The sequence below is a fragment of the Rhinoraja longicauda genome, chromosome 4, assembly GCF_053455715.1.
Source record: "Rhinoraja longicauda isolate Sanriku21f chromosome 4, sRhiLon1.1, whole genome shotgun sequence".
NCBI classification, from domain to species: domain Eukaryota; kingdom Metazoa; phylum Chordata; class Chondrichthyes; order Rajiformes; family Arhynchobatidae; genus Rhinoraja; species Rhinoraja longicauda.
The window spans coordinates 23016731-23032813 of NC_135956.1; the positions used below are offsets into that span (position 1 = coordinate 23016731).

Consider the following 16083-nt stretch of genomic DNA (forward strand, 5'->3'; position numbering starts at 1 on the left):
TCCCTCCCCCACCCAAGTTGCACCAGCTTCTTGTGCTCATCTAGCAAACAGCTAACAATGGTCTGTTTCCTTTATCATTGTTACTTTTTTGCATATCTTGAATTCATTTGTTCTATATCTCTCTACATCACCATCTAGATCTCACATTTCCCTTTCCCCTGACTCTAGTCTGAAAAAGGGATTTGACCCGAAACGTCACCCATTCTTTCTCTCCAGAGATGCTGCCTGTCCCGCCGAGTTACTCCAGCATTTTGTGTCTATCTTTGGTTTAAACCAGCATCTGCATTTCCTTCCTACACGTTCCTTGTGTCCCGATTGATATAGTAAACATTGATTCCACTGCATATGCTTGGAAACGTTTTCCACACATCAAGCCTGTTGAGCTCTCCAGTAAATTTTGCACAATTCAAGGTGATTCTTTTGAACTTTATAGAGACTAAGCCTACCCAATCTCTCCTCGTATGACAGCCGAGTAACCAATATAGTATAAAGGAAAGTATATTTTTGCTGCATTAGTCTCCTGGAAAGCGTTGCCTTTGTTACCTGATCAACTATCTTAACACTGATACCTTTACTGCCCTCACTTTCTGCAACTTTAGACATGTCTGTTTTCTCACTTTTCCAGTTCTGATGAAGGATTAATCTCTCCACAGATGATTCCTGACCTCTGTACATTTCTGGCATTATTTTGTTTTTGTTCCATGTACTCTGACATAATAACCCCCCACCCCCTCCCCTGTGATACATTCACAAGAGCCTTCTGAACATTTGAAAATATCCCATCCATTGTTCCTTTCATCTACCCCACGAGACATCCTCAAAGAATCCCATTAGATTAAACACATCACCTTTCATAAATCCATGTTCATTCTGATCAATTATAATTATTGTTTTATTATTGTCTTGTACTTATGCCTCTTATTATATATTCCAGCATTTTTCCTGGTACAGACTAATACTGTAGGTCTCTACATCCCAGCTTTCTTTCTTCTTTCCTTCTTAAATAGCAGATTACATTTGCTTTTCAGCAGTCTGCAGAAACTATTCCAGAATCTATATTTCCCATTATGAATTCTCCCATCTTGTCTGCAAGAGACCCACATGTTTGACGATGATAACTAAAGTATCCACTACTTCCACGTCATGAGCCCTATTTGGCGTCCTCTGCACAACATTGATTGACTACTTTAAGGAAGACTGCAAATACATTGGAAGCTGTTCAGAGAAATTTGATTAGATTGTTACCAAGAATGTGTAGGTTGTCTTATGAGGAAACAGTGGACATGAAAGGCATGTGAGTGGTGCAGCTGCCTTACAGTGCTGGAGACTAAGGATGCTGTGTGTACGGAGTTTGCATTTTCTCCCTGTGACCGTGTGGGTTTTCTCTGGGTGCTCCAGTTTCCTCCCACATTCCAAAGAAGTGCGGGTTTGTGGGTATAATTGGCTTCTGTAAATTGTCCCTAGCGTGTAAGATAAAAACTAGTGTACGGGATGACATCCGGAATCTTGGAATCATCCTTGATCAAACCCTCTCCTTCGACAAACACATCAAACACATCACAAAGACAGCCTTCTTCCACCTCAAAAACATTGCCCGTCTCCGTCCATCCCTCTCCTCCACAGCTGCAGAAACCCTCATCCACGCCTTCATCACCTCCCGTCTGGACTACTGCAACAGCCTCCTTCCTCTATGGCGCACCCTCAAAAATCATCAATAAACTTCAATACATTCAAAACTCCGCTGCCCGTCTACTCACACACACCTCGATCCGTGACCATATCACCCCCGTCCTTTATAAACTCCACTGGCTCCCCATCCCCCAGAGAATCCAGTACAAAATCCTCCTCATAACCTACAAAGCCCTCCATAACCTGGCCCCATCCTACCTGACCGACCTCCTCCACAGGCACACTCCCACCTGCACCCTCCGCTCTGCCGCTGCCAATCTCCTATCCCCCCACATCCGGACTAAACTCAGATCCTGGGGGGACAGGGCTTTCTCCATCGCTGCTCCCACCCTATGGAACTCACTACCCCAAACCGTTAGAGACTCCCCCACACTCACCACATTCAAAACATCGCTGAAGTCTCACCTGTTCAGTACTGCCTTCAACCACTGAAGGTCACCTCACCTTCTGTCTCCTTTCTCTGTTCATTTATTTATTTACTTATTTATCTATTTATTCATTTCCCCTATGTTCTCAAAATCTCTGTAAAGCGTCTTTGAGTATATGAAAAGTGCTATATAAATAAAATGTATTATTATTATTATTATTATTGGTTGGCGTTTACTCGGTGGGCCGAAGAGTCTTTTTCTGCACTGTATCTCTTAACTAAACTATCCACCAAAGCTTGGAAGATGAAAGGGGACTTTATATCCTGTGGTACCTTAACAGAGTGGATATGGAGAATTCTTGTGGAAGAATCCAAAAGTAACAGTTTAATTTCATAGATGAAGCAAACATTGTCCTCTCAGAAGATCATAAATCTTTAAGACTTTTTTTTTCTTAGAGGTGGAAGCAGCATCTTTGAATATTTTTCAGGCATAAGTAGATAGATTCTTGATACGTAAAGAGGTAAAAGGCGGATGCAGGAATGTGGTACTGAGGTTGCAATCAGGTCAGCTGTGATATTATTCAATGTCGAAGCAGACACAAAGTTATGGGATCTACCCCAGGAATATAGAATAACACAGCACAGGAACCACAATGGTCTCAGAGGTACGAGTGCCCTATGGATGAAACATAGAACAGTGCAGCACAGAAACGGGTCCTTTGATTCTATTGTGGGACAAAGGACCCGTTTCTGTGCTGCACTGTTCCATGTTTCATCCCTCTCCTCCACAGCTGCAGAAACCCTCATCCACGCCTTCATCACCTCCCGTCTGGACTACTGCAACAGCCTCCTCTATGGCGCACCCTCAAAAATCATCAGTAAACTTCAATACATTCAAAACTCCGCTGCCCGTCTACTCACCCACACCCCGATCCGTGACCATATCACCCCCGTCCTTTACAAACTCCACTGGCTCCCCATCCCCCAGAGAATCCAGTACAAAATCCTCCTCATGACCTACAAAGCCCTCCATAACCTGGCCCCATCCTACCTGACTGACCTCCTCCACAGGCACACTCCCACCTGCACCCTCCGCTCTGCTGCTGCCAATCTCCTATCCCCCCCCATCCGGACCAAACTCAGATCCTGGGGGGACAGGGCTTTCCCCATCGCTGCTCCCACCCTATGGAACTCACTACCCCAAACCGTCAGAGACTCCTCCTCACTCACCACATTCAAAACATCACTGAAGTCTCACCTGTTCAGTACTGCCTTCAACCACTGAAGGTCACCTCACCTTCTGTCTCCTTTCTCTGTTCGTTTACTTATTTATCTATTTATTCACTTCCCTATGTTCTTTAAATCCCAGTAAAGCGTCTTTGAGTATATGAAAGCGCTATATAAATGTAATGCATTATTATTATTATTATTATTATCCTTAGGGCACTCATACCTTTGAGACCATTGTGGGAGAAAGGGCCATTATGGAACAAAGGTACAAGTGAACTTTGCATGGAACATAGAGCAGTACAGCACAGGAACGGGCCCTTTGTCCCATAATGGTCTCAAAGGTTTGAGTGCCCTACGCGTGAAACATAGAACAGTCTAGCCATGTTTGTCACACGCCTGTTGCAAACATAATGCCAAGATAAACTAACCTACACACGATCCATACCTCTTCATTCTCTATATAAGCATGTGCCTACCCAAATGCCTCTTAAATGCCACTATTGTATCTGCCTTCACCACCACCTCTGGCAGCACGTTCCAGGCACCCAACACGATGTAAAAAAGAAATTGCCCCATATGCCCCTAATTTGGATATTGGCATCTTTCCTACCCAAGGATTGGTCCGATGCTTTGAGAATCCCAATCTCTCCTTTCTCTAAACCTACTTATTTTCAAATCCAGATATAACTATTAGCCACCAAGAGCAAACAAAAAGCCCTGGAGCCATAACCCAACTAAGAATCGATGCATTGAAGAGAGGACAGAAATGGAACAAATTACTGATAGAATATAAAGAGAAGAGCTCCTTGCTTTCCTAATTGATTTTCATGAGACATTGATGCATACAAATTAGTAAAGACCTTAGGCCTCTGGTCTATGATGAGTTCTTAGTTCTTAGCCAAACTGGTGGAAGTCTATTTTAAGATCAGCAAGAGGAGATTCGAAAGAATATCTGGTCCCAATCAGTATCAAGTGACTCAATGCGCTGTGTGTCTTCCTTTGTGACAATTGTACAATTTATCTTGAAAATTCACAGGCAAATCGTCTTGTTTTGTTACCTGCGACATTGGAAACATCATGTTATGGGAAAATTGCAAGGGAGAATTCCTGCCCCTAACATAGACCGTTGTGTTTTTTGATTATTCATAAAGCAGATGGAAATTTGTACTGAATCTCTGATTGCATATCAGTCTGCTGAATGATTCTACAATTGTCAGGTTTAGATACTGCATCATTCCTCAATCTAGGAACAAGAAGATTTACTCAAATGTGCTTCAGTGTTAGTTTAAAAAAAACAGTTGAATCACAAAGACTTAGTCAACTACTGATATTTATGAAGTTCTAATGGAATTATGTGCTGTGAATCATTTTACAATGTTATTTTAAACAGAGATATTCCATTTGCCATCTCAGCTTGAAGTAAAATATTTATTTGAAGCATCGCAAGGGAGCTGTTTTGATTCTGATGAAAGATTATCTTTAACTATATTCGAGCTAAACAATAATACAGAAGTACAATGTTCGATTGCTTGAAATCTAAAATAAAACAAAGAAACAAAAATGCTGAACTAAGGAGCATGCTACATAAAATAGCGTTGAACTTTCAAGGAGGATAAGAGGAAGCAGGGAGAAGAGAACAATAGGGTATAACTCAGAGGACAAAAAGTAGCAAAGAGTAGAAGAAAAAAGAATGATAATGAAAGGAGAAAGGGGATGGTAATTGGGACTAGTAAGGAACAAAAGATGAGACCAGTGGAGGTAAATGAGAGCAGTTTGGTATTCCAAGGACCAAAGTGAATTGGGTTCTCTGTGCTGGACTGGGAGCTGTTCAAAGAGACGCCCTCCTGGGTGCACTTTCTCAAGTAGAGTAAAGGAAAATGTCTGTGTTTGTTTCAGATTCTAGCAGGTTTCATCAGTCCAAATAAAGAGCCCCGACCTGAAAAATCCACTCTTTCCACAGATGCTGCCTGACCTGCTGAGTTCCTCCTGCAGATTCTTTGCTATTACTGCAGTCCAGTGGAAAGCGTGTTGCCCTGAGAATGCCTCTAAACTATGCAGACAAAATTCATACTTGTGAGAAGACACAAGGAACTGCAGATACTTGAATCCTGAGCAAAACACAAAATGCTGGAGTAACTCAGCCAGTCGGGCCATATCTGTGGAGGCAATGGACATATTTATTAAGCCTGACAATAATCTTTGGCTGGGCATTCTGCTACTGAAGTGCCAGGCTGAATTTTTGGAGAGGCACCATTTGACCTCGATATCATTACATTTAATCTCACTCCTGAGTAAAACAAAATGCAAGCATAGAAAAAAAGTGTCGTAGATTTAAATTTGTACACCTTCCCATGGAACTGCCTCACCTGCCAAGTATTTCCTAAATTTTCTTTTTTTAAATTTCGATTCATCAAGAGAAATTGTGTGGACTTTTTTTGCTGTGTATAAATCTGTGCAATCTTTGACCGCATTGTTGCTGTCTGTATGGGTGCTGTCTGTAGAGTTTGCATGTTCTCCTGTTACTATGTGGGTTTTCTCCGAGTGCTCCAGTTTCCTCCCACATACCAAAGACATGCAGATTTGTCGGTTAATTGGCCTCTGTAAATTGCGCCTAGTGTGCATCTGAAAGTGGGGGAACACTGAACTAGGGTGATCGATGGTTGGCGTGTGTTAGGTGGACCCAAGGGCCTGTTTCCATGGGATGTCTCTTAAACTAAACTAAACAATCCCCTAATTCCACTTTGTGTCACGTTCAATCAATACAGTGTATTGGATTCAATTGACTTCATTCAAATGAATTCCAGCATCTAAAATTTGATTGCTATCCCTCTCCTTCCGGGTAACTGCTGGAAGCTGGACGTCCAAGCTGTTACTTCTCCATAACACAATTACCAAATCCTAGTAATGTACACAATGCTTTTTTGAGTCATATAAGGGTCACGTTCACTGTTGCTTCGCTCATGCCACAGGAAAGCAAAGGGCAATTGTATGGCTATAGTGTATAAATTTACTATTATTTAAGTTTGCTGCTGCCTAAAAGCACAGTGAGCTATTTTAAAATGAAAGCACAGAAGGAAACAAGCTTTTGTTTATAGTTACGTTGGTTGCTTTTGAGGATCGAAAAGATGTCTGTGTATTATCGAAGGTATCACAAGAAGCTGGAGTAACTCAGCGCGTCAGGCAGCATCTCAAGAGAGAAGGAATGGTTGACGATTTGGGTTGAGACCCTTCTTCAGACTTTAATCGTTGATTCAGGTTGAGCTTAGGGGCAAGATCATTATTTCATTTTAATTTTATTTCATCTCTGGTTATATTGTGACAATAGTAAACTCGTATCTGTAGGAATAAAGATTGCAATCTTCCTTCTCTCTGGTTTTGTGAGTTATGGTCTTTTTAATTTGTTGAGTTAAGTATGGCTCATTTCATGCCTTTACATTAATATACACAGCCTAATACTATAAATATCACTCCTAATGAATGTTTTGCTTTCAATTCAGCAGAGGCCGGCAGTGAAACAGAGAGCAATGTGGACTCTGATTTTGGTCGTACTCATTTAGATGACATTGTTCCTTCACCAACTTCTGAGAAGGCCTTTCTTGCTCAGATTAATGCCAGAAATCCCAGCTACATCCACAGTGCTGCTGCCACAGGAACAATTCGAAGTGATATGTAAGCATCTTCAATTTTATGTTTTGTTTTCTTTCAGTGGTTGAATAATAAATTTGAAAATTTACGCTCATGTATATGTGCAACCTAAAGATACACTTTTTATCCTTGATCATAATTATGGAAAATTTCTATTGGTTTTTCTTTGTTCTTTCTCCCTCCCCTTAAAATATAAATTAACCAAACATCTAAACAATCTTGCTGAGAAATACATTTCTGCAGGAAACTTTGAACTGTTTCTCTGAAATTAAGTATTTTCAACAATTAGAACTTACTGCAATTTGCTTTTTTTTAGAAACAGGCTTAACAAAGTAATATGTTCCGATGCAGGGCTTTGGAACAAAAAAAGTGAGGTTGATTCGTTCAAATCTTCATAAAGCATTTCTATTGTTGGGACTTCTTCAGCCCCTACCAAGTTAGCTATTTACGACTGGAAGGTTCTGCAATACATAGGGCCTCATCGACCACATTGAAGCCGGCTTCACTCAGAAATTTAACACAAAAAGATCCACCTCATGTATATGTGGATCTCATGGCAGGGAACAGTGAGTGCAGGAGGCTAACTCACAGCAGGTGAATACGAGACATTAGTATAAAGGGAGCATGCATACTAACTGGCAAATGTGCAACTCTTAATGGTTCCTTTCTTTGTAAGTGTTACAGAAGATGGTGAATCTTATAGAACAGATGATGAAAGTTACGACAATGAATCTGTCCATCAACTTGAACATGAGCTAAAACTGGAAGAATACCTGAAGCAAAAACTGCAGGATGAGAATTACCAGGTGAGACTGTACAACCACAACATGTGACTTGGCCACAGAGGTTGGCTTCTATAAAGGTGGTGAGAACTACTTCTGGTTTACATTAGGATGACTTGTGGTGCTTTGTAACACTATTTTCTGGAATAGAAATAAAACTTTGGCCCTGAATGTCCTTTGTTTCAGCCATTGTTCAACATGACTATGCAGGAAATAAAAGAATATTTCCACAGACCATTTCCTAAGTTCATGGTGACTGAGCAACAATAAATCTGAAGATATTCATGGCCAATATTCTGGTCTAAAGAAGAGCCCTGACCTGAAATATCGTCCACCCATGTCCTCCAGGGACATTGTCTGACCCACTGAATTACTCCAGCACTGTGTGTTCCATTGATAATTTGATAGTCATGCCAATGTCATTCCCATATATCAGCTACTAATCCCTAGTATTAAATTACAGATTAAAAAAGACACAAAGTGCTGGGGTAACTCAGCGGGTCAGACAGCATCTCTGCAGAACATGGGCCCCAACCAAGGTCTGAAGAATTTTCCCGACCCGAAACGTCACCAATCCATGTTCTCCAGAGATGCTGCCTGACCCACTGTGTTAGTCCGTGTAGGAAAGAGCTGCAGATGCTGGTTTAAATCGAAGGTAGACACAAAATGCTGGAATAACTCAGCGGGTCAGGCAGCACCTCGGGAGAGAAGGAATGGGTGACGTTTCGGGTCGAGAGTCTGAAGAAGGGTCCAGTACTTTGTGTCTATTTTTGTAAATGAGTATCTGTAGTTCTCATTAAATTGTAACAGTCTAGCCTCATTATTAGAGACCTCTTTATAACAGATTTTGGTTATAGTGGATGGTGAATCCCCACAGTAATCAGACACCACTATCTCTTTAAGAACACTGGCTGCTCATTACATTCGAGAGAGATCATAGAAATTGCCAAGTAATTGCTTCGATCGACACTTGTGCAATGATTATTAAACAATGTAACAAACAGCCTTTTGTGTTTCTAGCTTGCAGTAACAAAAATATATATCTTGGCTGTTAGAAAGAACTTTGTATTTGAAAACAACTTCTGCTAATGTGCTACTATCACCAGTTATTGAAGAGTGAGGAAAAGCTACCTGTTTACTCAATTCACTCTCTCCTATGTAATGGAAAAAAGATTGTTTTAATTCACACCGAAGTTACATAGTGACCACTAGGTGGTTATAGCTAACAATCGTCAATAACGGACACAATTCATCCCCCTAGGGTCCATTATAATGAGGGCTATCTGTATCTATAGAACGTCAAATGTATACTATTCTGAACAATGGAGGTCACGTGGAGCTGCTGTATGTTAAATCCATTAACAACCTGAAAAATCCACAAAAAAAATCAGATGCTGAAAATGTGAAAGCGCATAACTCAACAAGTAGGGTGGCATCTGTGGAAAGGGAAACAAATGTTAAGGTCTCATGTTGAAGTCCTTTCACCAGAAACCATCTTCGACCTGAAACAGGAACTCTATTTCTCTTTCCACTGTTGTTATCTATTGACACCCTGATTGGCATACATACGGGGCGAAATCTCTAATGGAGCTGGGTATTCTATTTTTAATAGAATCCTTGCTCTTAAAAGCACATTTTCTTTTGTTTATCATATTAAGAGATTACCATTTTATGGAGTTACCATAATTTATTTCAGTTTAAAGGTCTGAAGGATGTTCTTCGCAGGTTCTGGAGAATGACAATCTTAGCAAATATGCATTTCTCAGAAGTTGCCTCAATCAGCTGGTTTTATCTTTATTATTAAATGATGTAATGACAACTATCGAAAGCTTAAGAAAGTGTGGTTTTTTTCATTCAATTCTTATTCTGCCATCCATTTTGGGTTCAAATATTATCACTGCAAACACAAGTAGAATATCAATGTCCAGACTAGGTGCCTTGCATTTTCTTTGTTTAATTACTTCTACTGTCTCAACGTAATTGCAGTTTTGAAGCTTACTGCAAGATACTGTTATTTTTTCCTTTTACTACACATCTTATTTGACAATTTTAATTTTATTTCCACATCATATCTTTATTATTTTAAGTGGTCACATCAGTTACACTTGGGGCTATCTTTCTTTCTCTTTATTTTATCTGCTATTTACAGGTCAGTTTGCAGGGGTGAGCAGACCTTCTGTATCCTGTGTAAGTAATTTTTATCTATCATTGCTACATTGACTTTAACTACTGGCTTTCAATGTACATTTGCACAGTGCAGGGAAAAGCACCTATCCAGCTACTTTAGTGTCTGCAACTTGAGGGGGGGGGGGGGGGGTCGGTGAGGGAGAAGAAGCATCTTTCCCAAAGATGTTTGAGTGCAAGTCTTCTATTTTTTGTACTATTTATCCATTATTGAGAAGATTTGAATCTCTAAACAAAATAAAAACGTAAGCCCATGGAACTCAGTGTCAAAGTTAATGGGCTAGGGATGATGCAATGCATCGGGGAAGGTTAAATATACTTTGAAGTTAGATTCTAAAGTACAGTCATACTTTCAGATTAAATATTACAGAATTGTTCAGTTGGGAAGGATGAAGGATCTATAGCTGTTACTTAACTAAGTTTTGAGATCCAGAAAGTAGCGTTGGGGGAACCTCAGTTCTTGCACTTGTCTAATAGGTATGAAGTCCCTTTTCCCCTGTGTCGAGACTGCAAGGAAGATAAGTAGACAGATTATAGCATCGTGGTACAGGAGCCATTTGGGCTGGAAAAAATAATACACAATGTGGTATTGATAGGTTCAGTACCATTAGCAGGGTGGATACTATTCTTTATAACTGTGAGTGAGAGACTCGAAGAATATGTTGTCTGACCTGTGCCAAGATGGAGGACATCTCTTTGGGTCTAGAATGAACCTTGGGATAGAGGGGACTTATCCAGTTGTCACCATCCATGTGAAAACCACCAAAATAAGTGGGATTAAGAAGAGAATTCTACTGAAGAAATATGAGCAACTATGGTCAAATTATAAAACATGATTACAAAATGGATTTGAATATGTGACTTAAAGATTGGTGTGAGAGATCTGGATTTCAATGTGTGGCCATTGCTGGGAAAGAGGGAGTTGCTTTGTTGGTGTGAGCTTCATTGATGCAGTTGTGACCATCCATGTAGGAACCAACAACATAGATGGAATTAAGAAGACACACATTTAACTCCAATTTGTATATGCCTCTGGTAATAATCCATTTTTATTTGGATTAGGCTGAGACTCGTGTCCTTATGATGTGGAAAACTAGGGCTGTAGATATTTCAAACTATTTAGTTGTGGTGATTAGTTGTAATTAGGGTTCAGATAAGGCAGGCAAAATGGATAATGCTAACCAATATAAACCAGGAATGTCAGAGCATATTCCCAAATAGAGTCAGATTGCGGAAAAGTAAAAAGACAATGTTTTAATGTGAAAAAAAGTGAAGACTGGGACAATCTGAGAATTCAGCCAAGGAGAACCGTCATATCATATCATATCATATCATATATATACAGCCGGAAACAGGCCTTTTCGGCCCACCAAGTCCGTGCCGCCCAGTGATCCCCGCACATTAACACTATCCTACACCCACTAGGGACAATTTTTACATTTACCCAGCCAATTAACCTACATACCTGTACGTCTTTGGAGTGTGGGAGGAAACTGAAGATCTCGGAGAAAACCCACGCAGGTCACGGGGAGAACGTACAAACTCCTTACAGTGCAGCACCCGTAGTCAGGATCGAACCTGAGTCTCCGGCGCTGCATTCGCTGTAAAGCAGCAACTCTACCGCTGTGCTACCGTGCCATAGATAAGGAAAAGAGAATGTAAGAGTAAATGAGTGAGAAATTTAAAAGCAGACTGTAAAAGTTTCTATAGAAATGTAATATAAGATTTTCAATAGGTAATATGCGTCCTTCATGGACTGGAAAACGAGGAAATATCAGCAAAATTGAATTTGTATGATCCTTTTACCTTCATGGAAGTGACACCAATCTTCCCTGAAACAGTGCAAACATGATTCACTGGACCTGATGACTTGCATCCCAAGGTTTTGAAAAGGTGGTAATGGAGATAGATTATTTCCTGCAGATGGAAGGGAGCAAATGTAATCCCACAAGTTAAGAAGAGGGAGTGAAAAAGTAGGAACTACTGATCAGTTAGTCTGACATAAGTAGGCTAAATGACTAAGGCATACTGCACCAAGCAAATAGCAATAGGATTGGACAGAATTATCAAGGCATTATGAAATGAGAATCATTTGTCAAATCTGTTAGTAAATTGCAGATTATATGAACCAATATATGTAACGTATTTGGAATTTCATGAAGAACTTTGATAAGGTGCCACACCAGATGTTAATAAACATGTGAAGTGATGATGTTGAAATTTATGGGGAACCCATAAATAGAGGGACATTAATAAATACAATAAGGAGTACGGGAGAAACCTGTTTGCCATGAGAATGAAACAACATGGAACTTGCTAGCAAGTTTAGTTAAGATGAATAGCATTAAGGTTAACGGAATGCTGAAAAAGTACATGAGAGTAAGAAGAATGGAAATATGTGGATAACGTTAGGTGAAAAAGCATGGGAAGCAGCATGTGTGGAGCATAAACATTAACATGGATCTGTTGAATCCCAAGACCTATTCTGCATTCCATATTATATGCAATTCTTGATGGAGAAGCTCATGAAGGTCAGGGCAGAATTGAATTTAAGCTTGCATGTGGTTAAACTGCCTACTAACAGTACTGCCTTGTTTCTTACACTTGGGAAGGGCTATTCAGGAAACTATCAGTTGCAATAGATGCAACACTCAGTATACATTCATCATCAACGACAAGAAAAAGCAACTATGTTTACATCATATACACAAGATATCCTCTGCAGTATTATGAATAAAACCTAATTTTTAACACTGAAAATGCAAATACTTTATTTCTGCTTTATTGAATTTTTAGTATCGTACTGACCTTTGCAGGTCACATGCTGTGTTTTACTCCAGTTATTGACCTGTTGTTTAAGACATGCTTAAATCATTGTTTTTGTGAAATTTTGAACTGTTGATTTGTTTTTTTTTAATTTTCACAATTTGAATAGTTCTCATTTGTTACTGAGAGTAGGTGTCCAATTTGATTCTTGCCTTATGTATAATTCAGTCATTTTGTCCACTTGTCAGGCTAATTACAGTCAAACTGATGATGAGAGCTACGTAAGAACTGACGATGATGAAAGCTGCATACGGACAGATGATGAGGAAGGTCTATCTTCTGGTTTCAGTCAGGAATGGAATGAGCACATGAAGCGTCTCATGACAAAATAAGGATTTTATAATTAGTGTGAATACTGTAGCAAAGTAATTTTAAAGGTTTCTAGTTAGATGTGTTGTCAAACAATTCTTTTACTAAAATCTGGGTTCATTAGCATCTTCTTTGTATGGCTCAACTGAGAACAGAATTCAAGACAACACTGTAATTATCACCAAGCTGAACATATATGGTGTTGCTATTTCCAAGAGGAAGCAGTGTTAATATTAAGAAAAGATATTCTTCACATTTGTGATCAAAATATTTTGTTTACACTTCTAATATTAATACACTTTGTTTTGTTTCTAGCTGAACTGTGTAGAACTTTGACAAAGCAGTTACGTATTTTTTCAACTGTGATAAACCTATTTTGGTGAAATGCACTTAAAAATCAAATATTGAGGCACTAAATATGATTATTTATTCAAAATTATAACGTCCTATTAACTACTAATTTTCAGCATTTTTTAATAAGATGCACATCTGTAAAATAGAAGAACTGAATAGTGTCAAAGACACTCTTAGTTAATTCTGTTCTTGTACTTTGAACCGTAGGTGCCAAAAACAAACACAGTAACAAAGTTGAAATTAGGTCATTTAACTTCTTTTTTGTGATTGAACAATGGGTTAAGCAATATTTTAAACAAACATGTCCATTGCTAGTTTAGATTACACTTATTTTTGTTTGTTTTCTATTATATCGCCATGAACTCAAACAGACTAGTATTTACACATTATGTGCATTGCTAATTTTTATGTTTGAAACGTGTTATTTTGGTTGGCCATCTATGTAGTGTGCACATTGTGAGAAAAGAGTAGTTTTATCAAATAATGCAGAGAATTGCAAATGTTATAAAAGAAGCAGTGTGATAATTTAGAGTTCAAGAGGCTTTGTGGCTTCAGTCTGACTAATCTACAAGTTACATATGCAGAAGGTTGCAGATACTGTCCTCCCAAACACCATTTAATTTAACATTTTAAGTGTCTGTACAAAACAGCATCTCCATGTGAATTATCACAAACCTAAACTTGCTTAAAGCTGAATTGCTTTATAAACTTGTTTTACTTAATAATATTTGTTATCTGTAATTTACTCAGAATTCTATCATAGAAGCTTTCTGGAAAGGATGCCACATTTAAGTGTACCATATATTTTTATTTGTAGTGTAGATAAGTAAAATGATTTGATAATGACACAAGAGTGACACTGAATAATCTGTAAGCCTCACAAAACATATGTATATTGAAAGCTAAAGAATTGCTGGAAATATCCAAGATTATTATGTGGTAACCATAAATATTATCTTGAAAGCATGTAAAATAACATGAGAAAATCATGTGATTTAATTGATATAGTCAGATTAAACACTGAAAAGAAATATGATTATAATTATTGATTTAAGTCAGATAGTTTATCTAAAGAGAATTGATGTAGAATAGAGATTTTTTTAAAACACAAATGCTGATAGTTTTCAGTTAAGGTTGAGAGTGTTGTAAGGGAGAAAGGCTTGGCATGTTTCAGAGTTGCCCTGCACAAGATTGTGGCCTTCACTGTGAAACAAATTGTACTCTGTTAGTGCATGAAGTGAAAATTTGTCTAGTTTTGTTTGTTGCACAGTGCAAAATCTTTTATTAATTTTGTCTGACTTTTTCTCCAGTTACATAGGTTAATTAATGTAGATATATATTATACATACTAAAGTCTCTGTTGCTGAATTCAGAATGGATAAAATTCAACAAAATCGCTGTGAATAATAACCATTTTTTTTCTGTCCAAAATAACGGACATTGAATTTTCACCAAAAATATCTGACTACATAATGTTTGAACTAACCACAGCAACTGAAATATTTAGTTTCTCCAAAAGGAGAGGCTGTAACTTTGAAAGCACTAAAGACTCAATGTAAAACACTGTTAATGTAATAAAACTACTGATTTATGTTTTGTGTTGTTAAGTATTGTACCCATACGTACAGTGTGTTGAAACAAGTTGGGGACTTGCCATGTTTCAAGATTGTTCAAGTATTTAACTGTGTGTCTGTATTTTGGAATGGAATATTTCTTCATTAAAGAGCGAATTTCTAAAAAGGCTAGAAATTAGGGTTCACCTACATTTCTTCCTTTGTAATTTATGTCTTGTTCTTCGGGTTTGGTAATATCACCTATTTAATTCTGACTGCTTTTTCTAAGGATGTAATGCAAAACTATTACTGAATAAGATACAAAGTTTGGAAACCAGCATCTGTAGTCCCTTGTGTCTAACTATTACTGAATACTACATTGAAACATCAATCAGGATTTTGACATATTCCCCGAGGTTCTCCAACCTCCAACTACAAATAATGCGATGGACTAATATTTCTGAATAATATATTCGTATGCTTTCCAACAACTATATTAATTGTGTTCCATGCTCTAACTCAGATTTTCTTGTGTACCTGCCATATTTGTTTACATTCTATACCATTGTAGTTTACACTGATGTGGTTCAGATGAAGGTATCTTTATTTTAAAAATTACTTTAATAGTTAATAACATTTATTTTCCCCTTCTCCACAAGGCTAACAGCCACAATTTATTCTAATTTACTTCTTTACCCTTTCTCTGTTTTTTACTGTCTAACCAGCCAACTGGAGGCTATCTCCCATTCCTTCATTTGTCAATGATTGTCAATAAGGTCAACAATTTCTCTCATCCCACCCTCTTTCCCCACCTTACTAAAAAAAATAACTGCACTTAAACATTACTCGTTGTTTAATTAAGTTTAGACCTATTGCTCATTTTAAATATATGTCTAGATAAAAGCTAATGGCCATACACAAGTTATTCATTCAAGGAACTGTATGTAGATGGCTGAATCATGAGCAGTCATCCATGTGTCCCTTAAATTAATTCTTGACTGTAGATTTTTTAATCTGGAAGAAGGACTGTTAGTTGTTAGAATATCAGTCAGTGACTGATATTCAATGCTTTGCTCTTGCAAACAGCACAGCAACTCCATATTTTTACATTATTGTGAATGATTCTCCCTCCATCCCATCTGGA

The 16083-nt window shown here is 38.3% G+C and overlaps 1 protein-coding gene across 14 annotated transcripts in view; it reads left to right on the top strand.

Moving 5' to 3' along the window:
• dtna (dystrobrevin, alpha) overlaps positions 1 to 15135 on the top strand; it is a 190056-nt gene extending 174921 nt beyond the window's left edge. For 9 of the 14 annotated variants that reach the window (XM_078397342.1, XM_078397345.1, XM_078397347.1 and 6 more), the window contains 3 exons: positions 6787 to 6955; positions 7608 to 7737; positions 12912 to 15135. In XM_078397342.1, coding sequence (XP_078253468.1) covers positions 6787 to 6955; positions 7608 to 7737; positions 12912 to 13055 — 443 coding nt within the window. In that variant the 3' untranslated portion in view covers positions 13056 to 15135. Of the gene's footprint in view, positions 1 to 6786; positions 6956 to 7607; positions 7738 to 9862; positions 9901 to 12911 lie in introns of all 14 variants that reach the window. The other 5 variants (XM_078397348.1, XM_078397353.1, XM_078397350.1 and 2 more) reach the window with 1 other exon arrangement.
• The last annotated feature ends 948 nt before the right edge of the window (positions 15136 to 16083 follow it).